Source organism: Ananas comosus, unplaced genomic scaffold, assembly GCF_001540865.1.
Source record: "Ananas comosus cultivar F153 unplaced genomic scaffold, ASM154086v1, whole genome shotgun sequence".
NCBI lineage: Eukaryota > Viridiplantae > Streptophyta > Magnoliopsida > Poales > Bromeliaceae > Ananas > Ananas comosus.
The window spans coordinates 49,570-75,056 of NW_017893380.1; the positions used below are offsets into that span (position 1 = coordinate 49,570).

A 25,487-nucleotide genomic window follows, 5' to 3' on the forward strand; every position below is an offset into this window, starting at 1 on the left:
CGCCTACGCGCACTGAAACGCCCGATTGCTCCTGAACTTCACCGAACTTCACCGGGACGATTCAAATGGCTTTCCAACCAAATGTACACCGTAACTTCATGATTTTAGAAGTTCAGTATGTTACATTCTCCCCTCCTTTAAAAGAGTTTCGTCCGCGAAACTCAAACCGTGCCTCAATGCGACTTATCGAACAATTGAGGGCACTGATGCACTTTCCTAGTTCGGAATGGCTTTACACTTTTTGGAACTATCCAAGAGGCCCAATACGGAGAGTACAATACCAAATTCGTACAACTTTGCAAGGTGAATCTCGCAAAGTGCATTACGGTCTTCGTTATTCTTGGTGGTAGCGCAAGTCGAAACTCAACGACTTTATGCGCTCCAATACCATTCACAACCTGGCACGCAAGGACTTTTCTTTGCATTTACCTTCCCCCCCAGGGTATTCCGATTCGATCACCATCATTGCTTAGGAGCAACATTACTGGTGTATCGCTTCATCATGGGTGCTTCAATCACATTTGGATCTTTGCTCTATTGAGAGATGGCCCACTCCGACGCATCTCAAATCTCAACCCACAAAAGAGCATTATCCTCAAGTTCTCCAACTTCTCCAACATAACCCAGCCCGCCTTGGCAAAATTCATACTCTGGGACTGGTCTTGCCCTAACTGGGACTGGTTGCCCCGCACTGCGCAACCCTTCGCCTCGGGGCAACCGGTCCCTCCCTTTTGGGACCGGTCCCCGAGAGCATGCTCGCGCAGACCACGTTCGGAACACAATGCACGATACGAAAAAATTCCCGCTCGTATTGCCTAACTGAGCGATCTCCTTGCCGCAGCTTTTGGAATCTTTCCTTAAGCTTTCGCTTTTCACTATCTGGGAAATAGGCCGAGAACACCAATCCCCGAAATTCTTTCCAAGTCATAGGAGGGAGACCAGGCGATCGATCTCGCTTAACACCTTTCCACCACACCTTCGCCGACTGTTTGAGACAGTGCACGGCTAGGTTTACCTTGTCCCACTCCAACGTGTACAGATCCTCGAAGAGTGTTTCCATAGAATCAATCCACATCTCAACGACCCACGGATCTGCATCCTCTCCATCAAAGGTAGGCGGATCAAATTTCTTGAAAGCCTTGAGGGCCGCCAAAGCTCGTTCCCTCTCCGCCTCCACCTTTGGACTAATAGGGGTTGGGTCACCCAACCCCGATGGAAACGTCTCCGCCGCGGCTCCCGGCCATTCTCGACAAGCCGCAGCCGATGCCGCCACTAGCTGATCCACCGTTTCTTGGAGTCTTTTCATTCGCTCCTCCTGGCGCATAGCAGCCTCCTGCTGCCGCTGCACCAGATCAGCTTGTTGCCTCATCACTCCCACGAGTGTGGCCAATTGATCGCGAAGCTCTAAGTCTCCGCTCACGTCGGTTTGCTCAGGGAAACCACTTGCCCCCTCCCGCGCCGATCTGGACGAAGATCGCCTACGCGGTGCCATCGTCTCCTGAACACGACAACTCGATTAGTTCTCGACCAACTTGGGTCGAACACGAGACTACTAACACCGACTCAAAAGCCAATTGGGCGAAAGTAACACAAGGGCGTCTATTCTCATCACTCAGTTTCATGTTGTATGCATCCAACATGAACACCCTCGGTTGAGAATAAACCACACCTTGAATCTACCTCTAATATCCGTCTTAGAGATTTATAACACAACCAAATCCATAATCCTTTCGCCACAAGTCACATGTCCTAGTCTCTCACGAGCCTTAACCTCTATGGTTTCACTATCCTAGGGTCTCCTAGGTTCACTTAAGCCATCACATTCTCTACTTTATGCTCTGATACCACCTTATCTGTGACGCCCCGACACCCGCCTATTTGGTCGGATTCGGGCACGCCGACAGACCGTCGAACGGACAGAGTTTCCCCTGTACGTCCTAGGTGTCGCAATCAATACAATTCACGATGTTCCAACTAGGAACAGAAATCAACATACAGATTGCATATGGAAAGGTATCAACAAATTAAACACATCCTATGTTATTACAAACATTCACATTGATACATTTGCTTACATCACAATTACACTTTCTCTCCAACATACAATCTGAGTTATTACAATTTATTACACATTTGATACATCTTGTTCTTTTATTTCTCTCTACCCCTAGGCTATGCCGACTCGGGGTACTATTATCTCTGGTCTCTGGGTAGGGCGCTATCTACGAAGCTATGCCCTTGCCTCGCGCCGCCGCGCCGCTCACGTGCAAACCTGTAACACCCCAAAACAACGTGGGGTGAGAACCAACTCCATGGTTCCCAGTGGGTACGGCCACCCAAGGGAAAAGCTCGACCAATAGGTCCAAGGAGGCACTGCAACAAGTTAGTCAAATAACATATAACAGATATATATTCAATATTGAACTAAATGTCATGCCTCGCAAAATGCAATATGCAATACCTGTAACTCTATGCAAGTAGATTACTTGATTCTACTTCATATTATTAGCCATTCTTTTACTTTATTAGCTATTCTCGATCATTAGATTTTCTCTAGTCTTTACTTAGTCACATTACGCTCATCGGCGATTCTTTCCTAAGGTTGCTCATACCTTAGCCATCTATGCCACTCGACTCGGTTTTGAGTCAATCCTCTGCGGATAGTCCGCACACTGGCTGCTCAACAGCCCATCGCACTCGATGACTGAGCCACCCGGCGGCGAAGTCGTCGCACATGCTCAGCTCTGGCTTAAGTCACCCTGCGGCATAATCCACAAATCGGCTCAACCATCCGATGGCGAAATCGTCGCACACGCCACGACGATGGTTCTTTAGCCCTGGGCGGCGAAATCGTCGCACACACCCCGCACCACTCTAGGTGTTCCACAAGTCCTAGGATTTCAGAATCCATTTCACAGTACTCAAGGGTTGGTCTTAACCCTATGGAATTGACCTATCTAGGTCCAAGCCTTTACTCGACCTAAGTTAATGCTTTAGGTTCGTTGCTTTCATACTCTTAGCCTAGGTTTATTAACACTAGGTCCATTATTCTCGTCTACCTAGATTCACTTGACTCTAGGTTTAACACTTTTCATTACATAACCTAGGTTTACTTTAACACTAGGTTCATTACCTTTAACTCACAACCTAGGTTAACTTAACTATAGGTCCAATCTTCACCTATGTTCTCTAACATTAGGTTTAATGCCATTCTTGTTAACCTATATTCATTAACACTAGGTTCATTATCACTCTTGTTCAACCTAGGTTCACGACTCTAGGTTCAATGCGACTCGATCTATATGTATACATATGTCCTTTACTTAGTATTCTTACATTAGCATCCCTATAACATGCTTATTATACATGTACTTAGTATTTTTACCATGTCATCATCTATATTCTTAGCATTAACCACATGCTTGCATTTATTAATTCTACATCATGCTTATCATACAATTACTTAGCATTCTTTACACTATGTCATTATGCATCATTTGGTAGCCTAACTTAGCATTCTCATACACATGCTCTATCGATAGCTACCACTACATGCATCAATGATAAATATTTAACTTAGACATACAGGCGACCTAGTCACTTCGGTAAACACAACCCACCTTAACTCGCGTTCCGATTGCTTGTCGACACTTGCAATCGGCCTCCCGCGGCACCGGTATCCGGCACGGCCCAATATTGCAACTGCGCCACAACCGTGCTCAGCTTCGCAGCCTCGGAAATTATAGGTCTTCGGTTATGTGCCACGGTGCACCAAATCCATTTCCACGATTTTACGACGTCGCCTCGGCCCTCCAGGCGGAAACGAAGCTAAATCGTCAGTTTCTTCAATATCTTTGTAACGGCTCGACGGATTGCCGAACCGACTTCGCCAACGCGTTCGTTTACCTAGCAATTAGGTTTACGGAGGGTCAAATGAGATCACACTCATCTATTTACAAAAATCCCACTTTGGATGCCCTAGATGCTACTATTGCAAAAACCACCAAATCGATCTTCGACTCATGCAATAAACATCTATCTAGCATCAAAGGAGCCTACCAAATTCACTTCTAGAGCATTTAAACCCATCTCTAGAGATCTACCATGAGAGGGTAACAAAGCGTACCTCTCCAAGCTTCTCTAAACACAAGGAAGAAGAAGGAGATGACGAGGATCCCTTTCTTGAACTTCCTCTCCTTTTTCTTCTTCTTCTCTCCTTCTTTTTCCTCTTCTTTTTCTCTCCTTCTTTTTCATTTAGAGAGAGAGAGAGGGATGGATTTGGGGTGATACGGTGAGGGAAAGAGAGAGGGAGGTGTTCTAACCCTCTCTCACTACAAGAAAATGATTTACAGGTGACATTAAAAATTTGTCACTAAAAATAAAAAATTTGTCACTAATAGTTTTAGTGACGATAAATACCATCACTATAAGTTGTCACGGTAGGTCCCGTGGCAAATAGATTTTGTCACGGAAAAAAAAATATTGTCACTAAAAATAGTATTAATGACAAGTTAATTTTGTCACTAAATATTACTTATTTGTCACCCAATAATATTTATGAAATGGTTGAACATTAAAAATAGTAATATTAGGTGACAACATATGCCGTCACTAATAGTTAGTGACATCATTATCCGTCACTAAATATTACATTTATGACGATGATTATTCACTACACACTAATATTTAGTGATAATAAAGCTTGTCACAGAATATTACATTTATAACGATAATATTAATCGCCGACATATTGTCACTAATATTTAGTGACAACAAAACCATTATTTATGATACAGTTCCAAACAACCAACTGATATTTATGATAAAAACAAATCGACGAGATTTTTAAGTTCTAATAACGAAAAGACATTAATATTCTCACATTCGTCATACAAAATACCTCCTAATATCTCCAATTTTTTAAGTACATAACAAAGAGTTTTCAAATTCAAACTAAATGATTCAATCTAAAATAAGTACATTTGATTACATGGTCCACATCCAAAATAAAGGATTGTCGAATAACACTAACACTGCGTAAAAATTGCACCACTCATCCTTACCTGCAATGAATAAAAAATAAATATAATTAGACAAAATTAAAATCTGAAAGAAAGATAAAATAAAAAAAAATTGATGTTAAGGGTAAGTATGATCCAAGGGCTACATTCTTTTTCTCAATGTATACTCTTTCCTCATCTTCTAATAATTTCTAATTTAATTTAACAAAATAAAGCTAGAAATTAACTGTAAAATAAAGCTAGAAATAGATGTCTAGAATGGCAAATGATAGATAGATCAAGAAATGCTGCAGAGTTTGCAGTCAAACTCAAAGGTCAAACGATGAAGACCAGTTTTTCTAGTCTACGAAATAGCAAAGCAATCCTGTAAATACTCGATCTCCTCTTTAATGTTAATTTGTTGGAGTATAACAAACTCTCGTTTAAGCCCAGATGAGGACATCGGGGTATGTTCAGATAACCCAGCCTATTCTATTATCAATTTGATATTGAGTTTCAGAAATTCGAAACCATGAAAACAATTTTGTGGATCAGGAGAGGAAATATAATGATAAGGAAGTAAATGAGCATTTTAAAGTCTTTATATACATTTACAGTCGAGAATCACAAAAATGTACTTAACACATATCTAAACCCAAAGTCAAACAGCACTGAAGACCAGTAATTAACTTACACGAGCTAACTAGCCATAATTTTTTTTGCCAGTAGAGTCTCTCTATTACAAAGAATTAATTGATACAGACCAACTGAGGAGATTGCCAACCATACAATTGTTCTCATTGCTATGTTTAGGGCATGAGTCATTGTTTAGGACCAATCAATAGAAAACTGTGACTCTATATATTCCATCAACCACTCTAGGAGCATAGTCTCACCTTCATATATGGTCCAAGCAACAATGATCAAGTAAACAATAAAATACATGTAAAAAAGATAGAAAACTTATTTGAACTAGAACATTTTGAATCTACTAGCTTATATGAACTAGAACATTTTGAATCTACTAGCTATATAGATTTTCCTCTTGTGGTTGTAGGAGTTTGATTTTACTCCCTAGCAGGGTTTTTTCAAGGTTACATATGTAGATACATCTTTACAACATTCTGTATATGGACGGAGAATGAAGAAGAAAAGATACTCACAAATGTTGTGCATTGAGGAGTTGATCCCAGCCCGGAGACGCATTCATTGACATCAGGAGAGTTCCATTCAACTGATTATCAGCAAGGTCTAGCCAAGAGAGGTTCGAAAGCTTTCCCAATGTAGCAGGTGTCTTTCCTATGAACTTGTTTGAGTTCAGCACCCTTGCAGCAGAAAATTTAAGAACTAATTATATGCATCCATTGGTCATCAATTTGCTATTTACATGATAAAAAAACTAGAGAGCTATATGATGATCGTAATCTTACAAGAAGGTGAGTTGGCGTAGATTGCCTAGCTCATCTGGGATAGTACCGTTGAAGCTACACTTAAATAGGATTCTATATAAAAGTTCAGATAGAGTAGTAAATTAATTAAATGAGTTACTTAAGAGCAAAATTGTTATCGTAACAAAAGGCATGGATTGTAATTATAGTAGTAAGCTGGAAAATCATACAGGTGAGTTAGCTATGTCAAGTTCCCAAGTGCTGGTGTGAGTGGACCTCCAAGTTTGTGATTGTAGGACAAGTCCCTGCAGTTAAAATTGTTAGTATCCTAATTTTTTTGCTAGTTGAATACTTGATGTGTATCAGGACAGGAGAGCTGAATTCATAACCGCATTGATCAAACAGATGGAAAATTACTAATTTATCCCTGAAATTTGTTCTATGCCACAAAGTAAGTCCTTATGTATTTCATTGGTTTAATCAGCATCTTACGAGCTGAAACTGCCGTTGAAGCCTTGGTGTAATTGGAAAATAGCGAAGTATTTTGTGAGGAATGTTTTTACTCTTTCCATTAAAATAAAAAGAGTAGAATGTAACCAAGTTTTTGAACAGCAAAGTCTCAAACGCGAGATAGAATCTATCCAACAGATATGACTATTGGAGTGCTTGAGATTTTCTTAGGGCTCATGTAGGAGTTCAAAAGCTAAACAAAGTATCAAATGTTTCACCTCTAAACTTGATTAATAATGGGTAAGCAACAAAGGTACTAAAAAGGACAAAATCTAAGGATATAGTAACAGGCAAGCAGAGCATATCTCTTCTGAAATTTCCTTCAAAGCATCAAATCTGCCATCACATTTAAGTTATCTAACCGACCAAAGAGTTAAAGAAAATATGACAAACAACATGTAATCGAATTTCTGTGGAAACCTCGAAAATTGTCCTGTTTTATATCAGTTTCATATTTGATTAGACTGAAACGAGTGCGGAAACATACATTCTCCAGCCTGTTTCACTAAAGGCCAATTTCAATCGGTAGTGGTTGAGACTGGTTGAACTATGGAAGCCAGCACATGCGGAGCTAGAATTATTAAATCACGAAATTCCAAATCTACTCACTGTGAAAATCTTGGTGCTCAATACCTTTAGACCATGTTTTCCAACTCTACTCTTCTATTCTGCCAACATTTTATTTTGGTGAAAATGTACTGTGACCACCTCAGCCATAGGACTTCGTAAAATAGAAACCAATCCACGACCACTCCCTAGAACTTTGATACTTTCTTTTATTCACATTTTACTATTCTAGTCTTATGCGTTTTGCATGTCATGCACAAGGAGATTGTTTAGAAGAGATGAGGATCAGGAAAGGACCTATGATTCTAATTTCTTTTGCTTCAATTATGGGGAGAAGGCGGAGAGGAAAAACAAGGGCAGTGTGGAAGGTTTATAGTCGAAGAGAAAGGATGTCATAAATTATGAGAACTCGATTTCGCGTGTTATCTAGCTGGAGTCGATTAGCCAATTACTGTATAATTGCAAGTGGGAAATCTCATGATCTCACAACTTTCATGCCAAACCAAATACAGATTCTGTTAACGTTATTTAGAATCACATGTTCCATCAAAAGAGAAATTTATGCATGAAACATAAGAAGTAACAAAAAAATTAAAAATAATAAAAAAATAGCATGGGAATTTGCAACCTACTCACTTGTTAAGCTTCTTCAGATGGACTGGGAGATGTTGAAGAAACGTATGCCGAGGTCGGTGGTCGAAGATGTGGCCTAGAGGGGAGGCTATAATGCGGAGCCCCAAGCTCGTGTTGCGGAGCTCGTCCACCTCAATCGCCGGAGATCTTTCCGGTGGCGATCGCCCGAGATCTTGACACCCTTTCCAATCTTACAAGGTCTTTTTTATAGGCTTACCACCATAGTGTATGCAGGAGGACAAAGGTGTCAAGATTGAAGCAGTTTTCAGCAAAGAACCAACATATATGTTTAGAAAACTAACTCAAAACTCAAAAGTAGATGCCCAACATAGTAAACTAAATGAAGAGAGAGGAAATAAGATACTAGCAAAGAACCGACATACATACTAAACAAACAAACTAAAAACTAATATCTAGAATGGCGTACAGAAGGACAGCATAGTTAAGATTAGACAAACAATTGGTTAAAATAATCATCCATCTAACTAAATTAGAGATGTCTATTATGCAAGGTGAGATATCAAGAGAGCAACACAAGAATAGCAAACAATCGGCACATATATTCATCAAACTAACACAAAAATAGACATGCAAGAAGGCAAACAAAACTAGTAGCTTTTAGCATATAGGCAGGATATTGGCTCATCAATTGAATTCCAAAATGATGTTTATGATAGCAAAATGAACAAGCAAGGGAGCAAAACAAAATTCAACAAATATAATTATCAAACTGAACTAATTGTAATTCTGAAAATAACCATGTCACATTGTCATCAATCTAACTCAAAAAATGGATATCTAGGATGGCAAACTAAACTGGCAACTGTATAATAAGATTCAATGAAGTAAGTGTCATATGAGTTGAATATAGCAGCAACAACTTTAACCATTATATGGACCATCAAATTCTAACTAAATAATGATAGAATATGAGATATGATAAGCCAAATTAACCCTCAAATGCTACACAAAAAGATGATAAAATAATTACCAAACTAATCATCAACTTAAGCACCAAACTGACCATAAAAATCCCCAAAAACCTTAGATCGTGGGAAGCTCCAATTCCGACAATGGATCCAAAGAGATCACCATAGATCCTGGTACAATCCTTGATTCATCTTCATAATTCACCACCTGTAAAGGAGTTTTACGAAGTATCCCTTGATTTATAGCAACGTTCGAAGATTATCTGGTTGTGTTTATGGCAACTTATTTGATTTTGACCTCATGGTTTCAGTAGTGAAAGCATGTAAAAGTGCGGTGATTCCTCAGATTTTGTCCTTATTTGATTATATTTTTGGTAAATTTATTTCATTAGGTAAGTAGTTTGTTCCAGATATGGCTAGAGAATTTTGATATAAGAAAATGCCTAATCTCTTGTTTAAAGCACTGAGCTGCTTAGAAATAAGAAGTTAAACTACAACACTACAAGGCAAGAAATTCTTTTATTCATGAGATAAGGGAGAAAACTCATTTGCAACATTTATCATATCATGTATCATAAACATGATGGTTGGTAATCAGATAAGCCATAATAGTTTAATTTATGACACTATTGAAACATTTGCATGCCATGTGACAGAGGAAATTTAGTTGATAAATAAATGATTTGTTTATCAAAATTTCTCACCAATTTTCACTGAGCCCCATTAAAGAAGGAATAAAACCGGCGCCTCCTCTATGGAATCAACAAGCAAAACCCTGTATCTGTTGCTCTTCATCTATAAATAGTTTTAAGTAAATATTTTTTGTCAGAACACATTATTTTACTAAAATTATTCTCGAAACTAATGGTGCAAGAAGGAATAAGATGAATATCCATCTATCATCATAGTCTATAAAGTTGATTGTCATTATCAATTTACTATTGATCATATATAAAATACTTAAGATTTATGGTCATTCCCTATCAGGTATAGGCTAATAGATGCCTTTTTATAGTCTTGTAATTTACAGAGTATGCAGTTGAAAAAATAGCATTATTGAGAGATCGACATAAGACTCCTGGGGATAATTTCTTGTTACTAACTAACATATCTACCATTAATTCTATCATCAAATTAGTTCATTAATTATACTTTAATATGTTTTTTGTTCTTTTCTCCCAATTTTTTCCATTGGGATGAGTTTGATGTTCAAGAGAAACTGCCATCTACTCATTCACATAATACAGCTTAAGTAAATTATTTTTGCAATCTTCTTTTCTAGGTCTTATTCTTGTAGTAAGATTAAAAGTAACGAGTAAAAAAAATAAGGTTTATTGAAAGTCACTCTGATGGGATCGGGACCCATAGGTCAAGCTAATTTAGTTCATTATGTATTTATTGTAACAGTAACAAAATGACAAAAGCTCTGAAGTCTATTGAGATTCATTTAAAGGACATTTATTTAATACTGCTACCTACTTGTTTTATAGGTGAAAAATAAAACTTTCAGAGAAGTTTCCTTACAGATGTTAATTCTTATCTATTGCTCTCCGGACAAGCATCACCTATTGCTAGATTTTGACAACCCTATTAAACAACAACCAGTAACTAATATTATTTGATGTTTGGATGGAAGACTTTTGTCTTCGAAACAACCTAAAAGCACAAATAATTAATGATTAATGACATCAAATGATCCAAAAAATTAGACACCACAACAAGAGTTTATTGCAATTAGGTCACAAGTTGATAATACAGAAATACAAAAACATAAGTGGCAATTCTCACCCTATCATCCTTAAACGTTAGGTAGTTCGATCAAAATCGGTGATAGTTGAGATTAGCTCAATATATTTTACCATAAACAAATGCATAGTTTATCCTACGAACCATATAATTACTCAATGCATCTTAATCTACTAAACATTATAATCTAAGCTAAATTAATACCTAGACCTCATTATAGACCATATGATATGAAATTTTGATCCTTTTATGATATGAAATTTTGATCCTTCTCCATTAAATAGAAAGTAATCACAAAGAAAACAATAATTAGCAGTAAATTCTGTTTTTAAAAAAAAGATCAGATAATCNTCAATGCTCATAAAAGGCTTCTACAAACATTTTATATAGTTGAGTATACATGAGTATAAATCATGCATTAACACGATTCATTTGCATCAATCAGGGTGCTTAATTTATATATTCGATCCATACATCACAAAATGGTGTTTTAATATTTTATATTCAACAGAAGTTCAGTGAGAACCATTCCAAGTAAACCCAATTCGATTCAACTACGAACCAATATACCCATTACTGCATATTTATGAGTGCCCAAGACTAATCAAGAATTATTTGAATAACAAAGTGATCTGCTAAAAGAATAAATGAGTGGGCAGCTTAGCCCTGTCCCATGATGAAGGAAAGCTCATCTTAAACGAATTGTGAGCTTAGGAGATAGGTAGGATTATCAATTCGCTTCATCATATGCCGAAACTACACAATATTGTCTTGCTTCTCCTACAAACCATTACAGATTCCAACACAGAATTCTTGAATCATCAGCGGAACATGTAGATCATTTATAGCATTCCGACATAGTTTATCACTTTCCTCACAATTTTTTTGCAATTATTGCAAAAACTAACAATTTCCTGATCAAAATTTAAGCAGGATAGGTCAAATTCTTGATCCAAATTTTGAGCGTTCTCAATGAAATGAAAAGAAAAATATATCTAAAGTCCGAAATCTATGCCTACAAAAACTCCACATAGAAGAACACAAGTAAAACAGGTGATCAATAAAGAAGTACTTTGTTTCCAAATTGAGAAACGAAATAGCAAAAATCTCACCAGTTACGCTGCCCCCCTTCCTTGAACTCCTCCTCAAGTAACCGCTTCTTCTCCTGGCCAATCTTCGTGAGCTTCGAGGAAAGAACACGAGAAGCAGCGCTCTGAACCTTTTTACGACGAAAACAATGATCAAACGGGCGAAGACGAGCCCTAATCGGCGAAGAACGACCCGAGAATGGCCGAAAAGAGGAAAACGAACGAATCGAGAAGGGGACGGAGAGGGATCCGACCTGTACCTAGCTGCGATATGGATCGCCGTCACCAGGAACCCTAGAATCACCCCGGAGAGGTCCAGGGAGAGGCGCTTGTACGCCCTCGTCGCGATCGCGCTGGAGAGCGCCACCGCCGGCGATCACCGGAGATCTCGGTAGGAACGAGAGCTAGATACAAATGGGAAGGGTTTGGGAGAAAATAAATGTCGGGGTATGCCAACAATAGGTGAGGTTTGGAACTTAAAATATAACATGCTAATACGAATAAAGAAAAAAGTTATTGATATTTTAAAAAACATTAGTTGTGGTATAGTGGTTAAGAGGGATAGAAGAGATGTATAGGTTGCGGGTTTAAGCCCCAATCCTTAATTTTTTGTGACAGTTTTTTTTTTTGTTTTGTAACTAAAAATATCTTTGGTGACATACGAAATTCAAATCCGTAGCAAATGCACTACTTTTTTGTAGTGAGAGGCTGCGTAGCCTATTTGGCTACTGTGGTGTTGAGGGGTGACGTCGACACTCCTAGGATTGAGGATATCCCCGTAGTGCGGGAGTTTGGAGATGTGTTTCTAGCGGAGCTACCATGCATGCCACCTGATAGCGAGATTGAGTTTGTGGTAGATCTCGTCCCCGGGACTACTCCAATCTCAAAAGTGCCCTATAGGATGGTACCAGCTGAGTTGAAAGAGCTGAAGGCATAGTTGTAAGATCTTCTGGATAAGGGTTTTGTGCGACCGAGTGTGTCACCTTGGGGAGCACCGGTCCTATTTGTTAAGAAGAAGGACGGATCACTTCGCTTGTGTGTGGACTATCGTGAACTTAATAAAGTCACGATTAAGAACAAGTATTCGTTGCCGAGGATCGATGACCTATTTGATCAGCTTCAGGGATCTAGTGTGTACTCCAAGATCGACTTGCAGTCGGAATACCACCAGTTGAAGATCAAGCCTGAGGATGTGTCGAAGACGGCTTTTAGAACACGGTATGGGCATTATGAGTTTACTGTTATGCCGTTTGGGCTTACTAATGCCCCAGCAGCCTTTATGAATATGATGAACCGTGTTTTCAAGCCTTATCTAGACAGGTTCGTCGTGGTGTTCATCGACGACATTTTGGTCTATTCTCGGAGTGATGCGGATCACGAGGAGCATTTGAGGCTAGTACTTCAAGTGCTTCGGGAAAAGAAGCTCTATGCCAAATTGAAAATGTGTGAGTTTTGGCTTAGAGAGGTGGCATTTTTGGGCCATTTGATTTCAGGATCAGGTATAGCTGTAGATCCTAGGAAAATTAAAGCAATTAAGGATTGGCCGAGGCCGACAAGTGTTACCGAGATACGGAGTTTCATTGGTTTGGCCAGCTACTACCGACGGTTTGTTGAGGGATTTGCAAAGTTATCCACTCCCCCCACGAGGCTCACGCATAAAAGCACCAAGTTCATTTGGAATGATGCGTGTGAAAGAAGCTTTCAAGAGCTGAAGCAGAGATTGATGACTGCCCCGATCTAACCTTGCCTACTGCTGGAGCAGGGTACGTGATTTATAGCGACGCTTCCTTTAATGAATTGGGTTGTGTTTTGATGCAGGACGGGAAAGTGATCGCGTATGCTTCTCGCCAGTTAAAGGAGTATGAAAGGAATTACCTTACTCACGACTTGGAGTTGGCGGCCGTAGTCTTTGCATTGAAGCTATGGCGCCATTATTTTTATGGCGAGCGGTGTGAAGTATATACGGATCACAAAAGCTTAAAGTATTTATTCACTCAGAAGGAGTTGAACTTGAGGCAGCGCAGATGGTTGGAGCTACTCAAGGATTATGATTTGACTATTTTTTACCACCCGGGCAAGGCTAACATGGTGGCGGATGCGCTAAGTCGGAAATCGGCGAAAAACTTAGCAATGCCTATGGTTACTCAATCGGCGTTGATCGAGCAGATAAATCGGTTGGAGTTGGAGGTGGTGACTCCTGATACACCTTTGAGGTTGATGGCTTTGGTGGTGCAACCTACCCTTTTGGAGAGAATCAAAGAAAAGCAAGCTCACGATGTGGAGTTGCAAAGGCTTAAAGCTAAGATTGATGATGGTTGCACCGGTGACTTCACAGTGGATGGTGTTGGGCTGATGCATTTCGGCGGGCGGTTGTGTGTACCGGCGGATCTCGGTATTAAAGAAGACATTCTTCAAGAAGCACACCGTGCACCTTATGTGATACATCCGGGAGGCACCAAGATGTACAAGGACTTGAAGTTGCTTTATTGGTGGCCCGGGATGAAAAAGGACGTTGGTGAGTTTGTTGCTAGATGTCTAACTTGCCAACAGGTGAAAGCTGAGCATCGAGTCCCCGCGGGAAAATTGCAGAGCTTATTGATTCCAGTATGGAAGTGGGAGAAAATCACCATGGATTTCGTGATGGGATTGCCTCGCTCACAGGCCGGTCATGATGCTATTTGGGTGATCGTGGATAGGTTGACGAAATTGGCTCATTTCATACCTATTCACACGACTTGGACTGGTGAGAGACTCGCACAGGTATATCTTGATGAGATTGTGTGATTGAACGGGGTACCTATTTCTATAGTTTCGGATCGAGATCCCCGTTTTGTATCCCATTTTTGGAGGAGCTTATAGGATGCCTTGGGCACGCGTTTGGATTTCAGTACAGCTTTCCACCCTCAGAGTGATGGGCAGTCAGAGCGTACTATACAGACTCTTGAGGATATGCTTCGAGCCTGTGTGATAGACTTATAGGGAGAATGGTCGCAGCATCTACCGATGGCGGAGTTTGCTTATAACAATAGTTATCAAGCAAGCATCAAGATGGCACCCTTCGAGGCACTTTATGGACGAAAGTGTAGATCGCCACTTCATTAGAGTGAAGTTGGCGAGAGATTGGCTTTAGGCCCCGATGTGCTCCAGGAAGTAGAGGACAAGGTTCGTATTGCTCGAGAGCGACTATTGATAGCCCAGAGTAGGCAAAAGAGTTATGCTGACCAGCGTCGACGAGACTTGGAGTTTCAGATTGGAGATCATGTCTTTTTGAAAGTCTCGCCGACCAAGGGAATTAAAAGATTTGGTATCCGGGGAAAGTTGAGTCCCCGATACATTGGACCGTATGAGATTTTGGAGCGTGTAGGCTCGGTAGCGTATCGACTTGCTCTACCACCAAACCTATCGGGTGTATACAATGTATTTTATGTATCAGTCCTTCGAAAATATATCCATGATCCGGCTCATGTGTTGGATGCTCTACCAGTGGAGCTGAGGGATGACTTGAGCTTTGAAGAGCAGCCTCTGAGGATTTTGGCTCGCGAGGTGAAGAGGCTACAGAACCGTGAGATTCCCTTTGTGAGGGTGCTTTGGAGCAACCACGATGAACGCGAGGCCACTTGGGAGTTGGAGAGCGCACTGCATGAGCACTATCCCCATCTTTTTCAGATGGAGGCTTGAGGTACTTTGCTTTTTGAGTTTCGCGGACGAAACTCCTTTTTAGGAGGGGTGAATGTAACACACTGGACCTTTGCAAATTGCGAGGTTCGAGTGTTTGATCTGTATTCTGAGCCTTTCCACAGTTTTTGGAGGGTCGTAGATAGAGTTCTGACCCATGGCTCACATTCCGAGAATTGAGGTTTTAAACTTGGCACCGAAATCCAAAAGATTGGATTAGTTGGTCAGCTCTCGGGTTGCCTCTGCAGGGTTGTATACCGGTACAACCTTGATGGTTGTACCGATACAGATGTGGATTATAGCCAATCCGAGGCTCGGGTTTGCTGTCTCGCAGGATTTGTACCAGTACACTTTTTCGTGTACCGGTACACTTTGGCAGAACTGCAAAACTGTAATTTTTCAGGGGTATTTTTGCATTGTTGCTTATCTATTTAGCCCCCATGCCCCTAGGGCTGTTCCTTGAGCTTGGAACAGCAGGGATTGAGGTAAAGGAGCTCTCCCCTCCTTCTCCTTGGCTTTGTCTTGCCTTTTGCTTGAATTTTGGTGTTTAATCACCTCTTTTTGCTCCTTGGTGGCATTTCCTCCGTGATGAAGGCTTGAAGCTTGGATTTGGAGCTTGATTGAGGGAAGATCATCACACCTTGTGGACTTTGAGCCTTGATTGAAGCTTCTAAGAGGTAGGCAACTTGTTCTTTCCTCTAGATTTCTTGTTTTATTGGTTGATTTGAGATGAAACTCTAAAATGGGAATTTAGGGTTAATTTTGGGCATTTTGGATTTAGGGCTTTTGGAGCTTAATCTTTTGGATTAGAACCTTCCTCTAGGTTGGATTGGAAGGGTTCTAACTTCCTTTTGAGGATTAATAGAGATTATCACCATTGTAGGTGAGTTTTTACCCCCTTGCTAGAATTGCTTAATGTTTGAGCTTAGGGTTGTTCGTAACGTATGAGTATCTCTTCTCTTGTAACCTTTAGGGTATTAGGAGAATTGTGGACAACTCCGTTCGGCGAAACGAAGGAGTTTTAGCGAAGCTTCGGTAGGTTTGACCTCTCCAAGAATGAGAAAATCTCATTTTTGTTGATTTGAGTATCGTAAAATGAAAAATTATTTATTTTCATGTTAGATGCATTATTTATGAATTTTAGAATGCTTAAAATGCTTATGTTGTATACAATGCATTTTTGAACCTCTATGTAGTAGAGAACTTGCATGTGGGATTTATGCATGAGTTAGCATTCGCATTCGGGACTTGAAATTATGTTTCATATAGTGGAAATGAGTTAGCATGCGCCACTAGACCCAAAAACTACAAAAGGGGTTAGTAAACAAGTATAAGTACGAGCGATGAGTGCAACAAGTAAATAAACAAGAATACTTGCTACCACAAGATATCACTACTTAGCATGATTCTACTCAAGTAATAAAATGCTACACTAGCATGAATGTACCAAAGTATCACTAGTATGATGTCCACAAGCTAAATAGTAAAGATATCATTGTTTACTATTCTAGTCAATGTCCACATGGCATGATGAATGCTCAAAGTCAAATCTGAAGAGACCCGTCCGTAGGCTGTCTGGCTCTGAGACCCACCCGTAGGCTGTCTGACTGGTGCCGAGCCTAATGGCCCCGTGGTAGTCAACATCCTCACTCTAGGAATGAGCCTTTTCCACGGCAATCCACTTCGGCGCCCAACCCCGCATGGCAAATAGATATCGCGATGGCCATCTCCGGAGTGCCGGCTTGTAGGGAGCGACCCTCACAAGCATGTGCAAATGAGCACAATGACAAGTAACCAAAAGATCCGTCTCAAGTACCAAGTCTTCATGTCTAACAACATGGAATACGTCACATCTCTCGTAGGCCTATCTCTATGCCATCATGTCTCTAACATGGAATATAAAAGATGTCAATGGCCTATCACTAAGTCTCAAATAACAGTTTCATAGTTTGCTAGTCCAAGTGCCCCTTTATGACACTTTTGGTCTCTATGTCCAAGTATGATAATTATGTTCATGAATGCATAATTCTAATCATTTTCATCGTACGAGACAAGTACCCAACTAGCAAAGAGAACCACTTCTCACATGCATGCTAAAAAAAACCCAGAATACCCTACTACATAGAGTGAAAAGTTTATGATACATAAGGCATGCATTTTAAGTATTCTAAAATTCACATAAATTCTATTTAGCATGTATTTGATGTCAAATTGAGATTACGATAAGTACAATATGCATAGGGGCTATTTTGCCCTGTTTTCATGAAGTCAAACCCACCACAACTCTTGCAACTCTTCGTAAGCTTCGACGAAGATGCCCACTAGTCTCCTAGCACCCTAAAGATGTAGGAACAAGAGTCAAACGGACCTTACGAACAATACAAAGCTCAATCATTAACCATCTCAAGCTAAGGTGGAGAAAAACTGACCAAGTGTGAAGGAAGCTCTCTCGATCTCCAAATGGGAGTTAGAGTCCTTCAAATTCAACCTAAACCAAGATTCTAAACCCATCAATTAGGTCTCAAAGCCCTCAAATCGAAAATCCCCAAAATAAGCCATAAAATCCAAATTTAGAGTTTCATCTAATAAAAATCTCCAAAACTAGGATCTAGAGGAGAGAAACTAGCCACATACCTCTAGGATGCTCCAAACTAAGCTCAAAATCCTCAAGGATTGGAGTTTGATCCTCCACAAAGCTCCAAGTCCAAGCTCCAAGCCTCTAATGGTGAAGAAAGAGAGAAAGGGTTGATGCTCCAAGCTCCCTCAAGCAAGCTCTTCCTCTCCTCCTTCTTCATCTTCTTCTCTTCTTCTCTTTCTAGAGGTGTGAGAGAGTGAGAAGTGAGGGGAAATGGCTTTAAAAGCCCTCTAAAGCAATAAAATCCAGTTAGGTCCCTCAACAATCAAACCTGTGCACTGTCCGGGTCTGGGCAATTTTCGCCCAGAGGGACCGGTCTCTCCCAACTGGGACCGGTCCCTCAGAACCCTCCCGCAAAACATGCTCTCGGGGACCAGTCTCTCCCTGCCAGGGACCGGTTGTCTCAGGTTTTGCCGCGACACTATTCCGTGGGGACCGGTCTCTCCTACCAGGGACCGGTCCCCGAGGGTGAAAACTCTCAGGACTTAGCCAAAATCCAGGAATTCGAACTCTTAGGTCGTAATACCATCTACGACCCTCCACCAAGTGTGGAAAAGCTCGGAATCCAAGTCAAGCACTCGAACCTCGCAATTTGCACAGGTCCAGTGTGTTATAAGGATAGACTCATTCCTAGAGTAGGAATGTTGGAACTACCACCGGCACTTAGGTGGCATAAGCTGGACTACACTTGTGTAGGTCCTAAAACAAGATTGAACAATGACATCTATCCATAATGATAATCACTACTAGATAGAGTGTAGTAGTTGGATTAGCTTGACATGCTTAATGCATAGCTTTGGACATTTATGACATGTAGTATACTTAGTAATATCGCTCATTGTATTATGGTATACTTGCTTGCCGCGTGGGATTATACTAGTTGAGTATTGGACACACTTGATCATGATAGAATGAATGTACTACTTATTGACATCATGTTATTCATGGCATAGTAGTTTAGCATTTATACATGCTTTTATATCTGCAGCTTATTTCTATTGCTTTTCGTATCTACCTTACTCTTTTAGGCCTAGTGGTGCATTGTGCTGAGGTCAGTAATTGCCCACTGGAAACTATAAATTATAGTTCTCACGCCCCTTGTTTCTTGTTTCCTTTCAAAGCCTTCCACATCGGGCGAGGCTAGGGACCGCGGAAAGGGCATCGTCTCAAGCTAGCCCTTTGGCAAGGGACGTATCGATAGATGGTCTACCTCTCATTGGTTTTATTTTGGAGAGGTTGAGAGTTGTACCATGTATAGAGACCACCCATTTTGTATTTTGAGACAATTGATGTATTTACCTTATGTTTTACATTAGTGGATTAGTTTTCTTTTCTTCTATTTGTTATTAGAATTTAGCTGATGGCTGCTCTGATATCTCTAGTTGTCTTACTTTTCTTGCTTTCATATCTCTATTATTGTAGACGCCTTATATGTGCAGGCATATGGCGGGTCTAGGCGCGCACCGGACGGGCCTATGCCAGGTCCCGGGGCGTGACAGTTCTAGGGCATTTTAACCTTCAAAACCATTCGTCTGATGATTTAGGTCATTGCAACCTTCAAAACTATTCTTCAACAATTAGCACGATGTTTTAGGGCACTGTAACCTTCAAAACCATTTTTCAACAACTAGCACGACGATCTAGGGCATTGTCACCTTCAAAACCATTCTTCCACAACTAGCATGATGTTCTAGGGCATCGTAACCTTTAAATCCATTCTTTGACAATTAGCATGATGTTTTAGGGCAACTATGAACTTCACAACGATTCTTAACAATTACTATGATGTCGCAAAAGGGTGTTGTAAGCTTGTAATCCATTCTTTGCCAGTCAACGTGATGTTTAGGGCAATATAAACTTCAAAACCATTCATAGATGGATGGATCTTAACAATAACGAAATCTATGCAATCAGAGCATCCGGTTATTAATCCTCATAAATAGATTAGAAATATTAGGGAACGGATCGGAACCTACAGAGTCCTCGGCTCCTGCGCCTCCCGGATCGCCTGCATGAGGGCGGAGGTAGCGAGGGCCTTAACACTGCGATTCTTGAGGCAAATGGCGGAGGAGCAGTCCTTGAAGAGCTCAAAGGCGTGGTCGGCGATGTCGTGATCGAACCCTAGAATGGAGGCGACGTCGATGATTTGCAGGTAGGCTCGGAGGCTGTCGACGGAGATTAGTGGAGCAGCCTTGAGGGATCGGCGCCGCCGCCGCCGAGGAGGGCCCGCTCGAGCTCGGCGAAGTGGCCGGAGAAGGAGAGGGCGGATCGGGCAAAGACAGGGGCAGGCTCGATGGAACAGGCGGAGAAGGCGGTGACGAAGCCGGTTGGGAGGCGCTCCTCCACGACGCGGCCGCACGAGGCCTCCTTTTATTAAGGGTAAATTGCACTTTTGGTCCTCAAACTTTGAGGACTTTGACACAGTGGTTCTCAAAGGGTTCTTTTTTTCTTTTTTTCTTTTTTTCTTTTTTTTTTTTTTTGAGAGAGAGAGAGAGAGAGAGAGAGATCGCAGCACGCTACCCGCTTCGTTCATATAGAAAATAAATTCAGCTTCAAAAGTTGAGACAACTTGGCCTCGAATAAGTTACAGGCCACCAAAACAAAAACTAAAAAAAATAAATAAATAAAATTTAGAAACTAAAATAAAATAAAGAAAGTAAATAAAAATAATAATAATAATAATAAAATAAAGAGACAGACAAATGTCAAAGGTTAATGAGTAAACAAGCAATGTTACTAGTGCGCACACAACACACAAGAGAGTGTATGACCTATACTTCTTTATTCAAGAATTTATATTTGGCTGTTATCTTGTCCTTTTTTAATTTTATACTAATTTATTTTTATGAATACACTCATTTTTTATATACGTATAACATTTTTTTAGTTTATTTTAATTTTCCGTTCAAACATTCTATGTTATTGTATTCAAGTCTTATAATCTAATTATAACTGACTAGATAATGATGTTTTAATAATATGGAAGTGATGTGGCAACTTAATAATTGGACTAGGCCATAAATTATAGCACTACAACATCACCATCAAATTAACAAAATATTATTATTTTACTAATTAAATGGGATTATGAAATTTATTGTGACAATTCAAAAAGTTTGGCCTAAAATGATTACAAAATAAAGTTTGAGGATCAAAATGTCACGCGCATCAATGTTTGAGAATTGAAAGTGCAATTAGCATTGTGTAACGACTGAGATTTTGGCAGTGTAGCTAAACTCTCTGTTGATGATGTTTTTGTGTGCAATTTAATTACATAAGCACTCGATAAGTTTTAGGAGAAAGGAGTTAGAATAGAAAAGTTACGCGATAAATACTAATCACTTAAAATGAATAGTAACTCCGATTTTCCGGAGAGACTGATGTGTGGAGTTGGCTTCTGGCGCATATCTGACTCCGTTCATAGCGATCCAATAGCTCGTTTTGAACGGTTCAGCTATTCTAGAATCAATGGCACTGACGAATTTTAAATTTGATGCACGGATCTCGAGAAAACTGATGATACATACGTTATATGTATTTGTGCGTCGTTTTGCCTTTTGGAGAGAGAACGGATTTTGTCGCAAATCCGTGACTAAACGAGGTGAAACAAAGTTGGGAGTTTGTTGTCTCTGTCGTGCTGATCGCACTGGTGTAGCAGTCCTTTCGCAAATCTAACGGACGGATCTCCTGATATTGCACGTTGATCGAGGAGGGGTCATTTATGGCAAAACGGTAATTTTGCGAAAAGCACGATATTTTATGTACCGTTTTGCGTGAAATCGAACGTGGAGGTGCGTACACATGATTTACTTGCGCTGTGAAGGACTCAGATGCAAATAATCTGTTTCGGAGGACTTTTGTGCAAAAATGCCATATGCATAAAATGATTACTTTGGGTTCTCCATGGGAAACCCTAACCCTAAGCCTCCATCTTCCCCTACCGAGCCCCCAGCCATCTCTTCTCTGCCGGGGGGATGTGCCGCGTGCTTCCCGGCCGCCGACGAGGGTGCTCTGGCTAGCCGAGTGCTGCCAGCACCATCACTATCTTCCTCTTCATCACTCCCCCCCCACCAACACCTCCCTCTCCTTCTGTCGAGGTCAGGCTAGTGAGCCCCCTCCATGCGAGCCATCTCCGGCAACATCCCCGCACCTCCGACGAGCCTCCCCACCGGTCGTGGCTGCCCTGAGTGCCGCCGCCGCGGCTGCTGCCTGGTTGGAGTCTCCTGGGGCTTGGCGGCCGAGTCGCACTTGGGCACCACCATCGCCGTCAATCGGAGCNCGAGCTCTGCCGTCACGGAACCTGCGGTTTGCTGCAAGCTCGGGCTGATGCGGCTGAGCCTGATAGTGCTGCATTCTTGGTTGCTTGCCGCCGGCTCCACCTCCTTCTCTGGGCTCCAGGCGAAGGTCGCGCCCCTTCCTTGCCCGCTCCGGCCATCGCTGTGGCCGGAGATGCATTCTTTGCCCGAGATAGGGCCGTGTAGGCTCGGTTCCTTCCTGCACAGCCAACGCCGCCTCCCGCCGCTGGCCCGCGTGAGCACCGGCCCTCCCTTGCCGTCTGCACTCGTCCACCGTCGGCGCCCTGCCGTTAGAGTTCCCTGTCGGCCAGACCTGGCCCGTGACCTCTACGGGTTAGTGTGGCTAGGACATCATTGCCCGTCGCTGCCGCCGCCTTCTATCACTGGCCGACGCGCGCCCCGGCCTCCCTCCATCGCCCGCACTCGCCTGACGCCGGCGCGCCCACCGCCCTGCCACCGCCGGCCGTGCCCTAGCTCCACCAAGCTCCAGTAAGCTTAGTTCAGATTTCTGCGCATTGGTTAGGGTTCGGATCGCGGTTCCGAGGATTCGAGGGCACCCCGAGGCTTCCGAAGGTGAGCACGATGATCCTTGATCAGTGACGATTATCGTGGCCACCTTCGTTGGGGTTAGCGAGCCCCTGGTTTGTGAGTTAAGCATGTTTTCATGCTGTGCGCGGAGTTCGCAGACTTTCGTGTCACTCCCGCGCTCTCCACAGTGGCAGGCAGTGCTCCGAAGTGCGAGCATAGCCTCCAGCACGCCGAAACCTGTCAGCAGGTATCTCGTCTTGACTGAATGATCATCGGTTTGCGCTGTCGGGCCATAAACGGACATTCAGAAGGGCCGGCGAAAAGTATCTGATCTTGAGCTGCTAAATTGAAAGTTGTAATAGTGTTATATGAGGGGTTTTGTGCAATTGTTACAGCACCTATTAGAGGAAGTGGCTTGGCTGAATGCATCATACGCACACACACATTCTCTCCCTCTCCTTCACACTTGCAACCAAAGAAAGCCCTCTCTCTCTCTCTCTCATAACGTTGGAACCAAGAGAAGGAGTTGGTGGAGATTGGAGCTTGAAGATGGATTATCATCTTCTTCTTCTTCCTTAGCTTGGAAAGGAAAAGCTTGTTGAGGTAAGCTTAAGCTCCTCTCATGGTAGATTGCTAAGGAATGAATTGTATGCCTTAGAAATGAATTTAGTAGAATCCTTAGATGCTAAATGGATGACTATTGCATGAATTAAGAGGTTATATGATAATTTCTTACAATAGTGCATCTTAGGGCTCAAAAATGAGGGTTTGAAAATTAGAGGGTTTTGATCTAAATCAACCCTATACAAACCAAATTGTTAGGTTTCCTGACGCGTTGGCGAAGTCGGTTCGGCAATCCGTCGAGGTACGCGAAGATATGGGGAAAAAGGACGTTTTGGCTTCGTTTCCGCCTGGAGGGCCGAGGCGGCGTCCAAAAATGACGAAAACGGATTCCTAGCATCGCGGCATCAAGTTATAGACCTTTAAAATCTGAGGCCATGAATTGACACACGGTTGGTGATCATTTGCAAGATCGGGCTGAACCGGACAACGAATACCGCAGGAGGCCGATTGCAAGTGACTACAAGCAATCGGAAAGCGATTTGAGGTGGGTTGTGCTCATCGAAATGTTTAGCTCGCTTCCATGTCGAAGCGTAGTGATGTTTATTATTGATGCATATAATAGTAGTTGGTTTTAGAATATATGAATGCATAAGTCAAATGCTATGTTAGGCTACCATTTGAGTACATGATGATGTGTTGTAAAAATACTAGATGGAATGCATGATTACATAATGCTAAATGAATGCATGATGACATATATGAATTATGTTAGAAGAACTATGCATGTTGACATATATGGATTATGTTAGATAAATATGCATGTTGACGTATCTTGAGATGCTAGATGAACTATGCATGTTTACATATATGGATTATGTTAGAAGAACTATGCATGTTGGACTTGGGTCGATAACTCTAGGTGGATTAGAGAATTCAACATTGGAAAACAAGAATATGAAAACTATAATACTCGATGTGGACAAGTAGAGTGTCAAGTAGATCGAGTGGCATTTGGACTAGTGTAGTATAGACACTATGACATGAACATAGGGATAGATGATTTTCCGAGTCGTGGATATGTGCCACGTGAAACTAGTGTAGTAGAGACACTTGTGACATTATTGTTGGGATTAGTAAATTTCCCGTGTCGTTGTTAAACCTAGTAGACAGGGTATCCTCGAGTGAGAGGATTGGATCATACTCACTTAGTCTGTTTTTACTTGGTGTGGTCGCTCCACCCAAGCAGTGGTCTCCGGAGTACTTCACGATAGGGGCAGACGTAGTTGTCCCGGGGCAGACATAGTTGTCCCGCAGACCGTCTCGGTGTGCGAGTGCAGATTCCCCTCACCTATGAGATTGAAAAGTGAGTCGGGGTTTAACCTTTTGGTTAGCTAGTGAGATTGGGTGACATTCTTGTGAGCTATGGATGAATCCCAGCAGAGTGGATTGGCATCCCAGTTGGTATCCCAGTTGAGTGGATTTAAGGCTAAGGTGCAAGTGAGATGTCCTTCACCTTGAGTCTGGCTTTGCGCGGTATTCGACGGATGATTGACTCAAGACCGAGTCGAGTGGATAGCTTTGGAAAGGTAGATAAAACCTTAGGAGCAGAATTGTAACTGACATGAATCTAAAATAGAGGAAAACTTAGATGTCATTTGGATAAGCTATAGATAGCGAGTAGAACTAGTAGATCTACTTACCTCATTGCATATTGAGTTGCATGATTTGTATTGTTGCATGTTGCGAGGTATGAACATGATAAATGTTAGTTGCATAAAATATTTGATGAAATATATATATTTGTGGATACTTGTTGGACTAACATGTTGCAGTGCCTCCTTCGAACCTGGTGGGTCGAGCTTTTTCCTTGGGTGGCCGTACCCACTAGGAACTATGGATAATAGTTCTCACCCCCGTGTTGTTTTTGGG

The 25,487-nt window shown here is 41.6% G+C and overlaps 1 protein-coding gene and 1 long non-coding RNA gene across 12 annotated transcripts in view; both read right to left on the minus strand.

The window, feature by feature from the left end:
- The window catches only part of LOC109705827 (plant-specific TFIIB-related protein 1-like), a 58,055-nt gene extending 35,928 nt beyond the window's left edge, over positions 1 to 22,127 (minus strand). Inside the window, 3 exon segments of the mRNA XM_020226603.1 lie at positions 20,144 to 20,362; positions 20,365 to 20,538; positions 22,113 to 22,127. Of these exon segments, the coding sequence (XP_020082192.1) occupies positions 20,144 to 20,362; positions 20,365 to 20,538; positions 22,113 to 22,127 (408 nt within the window).
- Positions 4,817 to 11,028, minus strand: LOC109705829. 11 transcript variants are annotated; one of them, XR_002214929.1, is made up of 7 exons: positions 9,732 to 10,952; positions 9,123 to 9,235; positions 8,102 to 8,310; positions 6,619 to 6,693; positions 6,431 to 6,502; positions 6,164 to 6,325; positions 4,817 to 5,063 (listed from the first exon to the last, which is right to left on the minus strand). It is a non-coding gene; the product is annotated as an uncharacterized LOC109705829 (long non-coding RNA). The 11 variants fall into 11 exon arrangements; XR_002214924.1 differs by having other exon boundaries at positions 8,102 to 9,235; positions 9,732 to 11,028; XR_002214932.1 differs by lacking the exon at positions 9,123 to 9,235 and having other exon boundaries at positions 9,732 to 9,971.
- Positions 22,128 to 25,487: the final 3,360 nt, after the last annotated feature.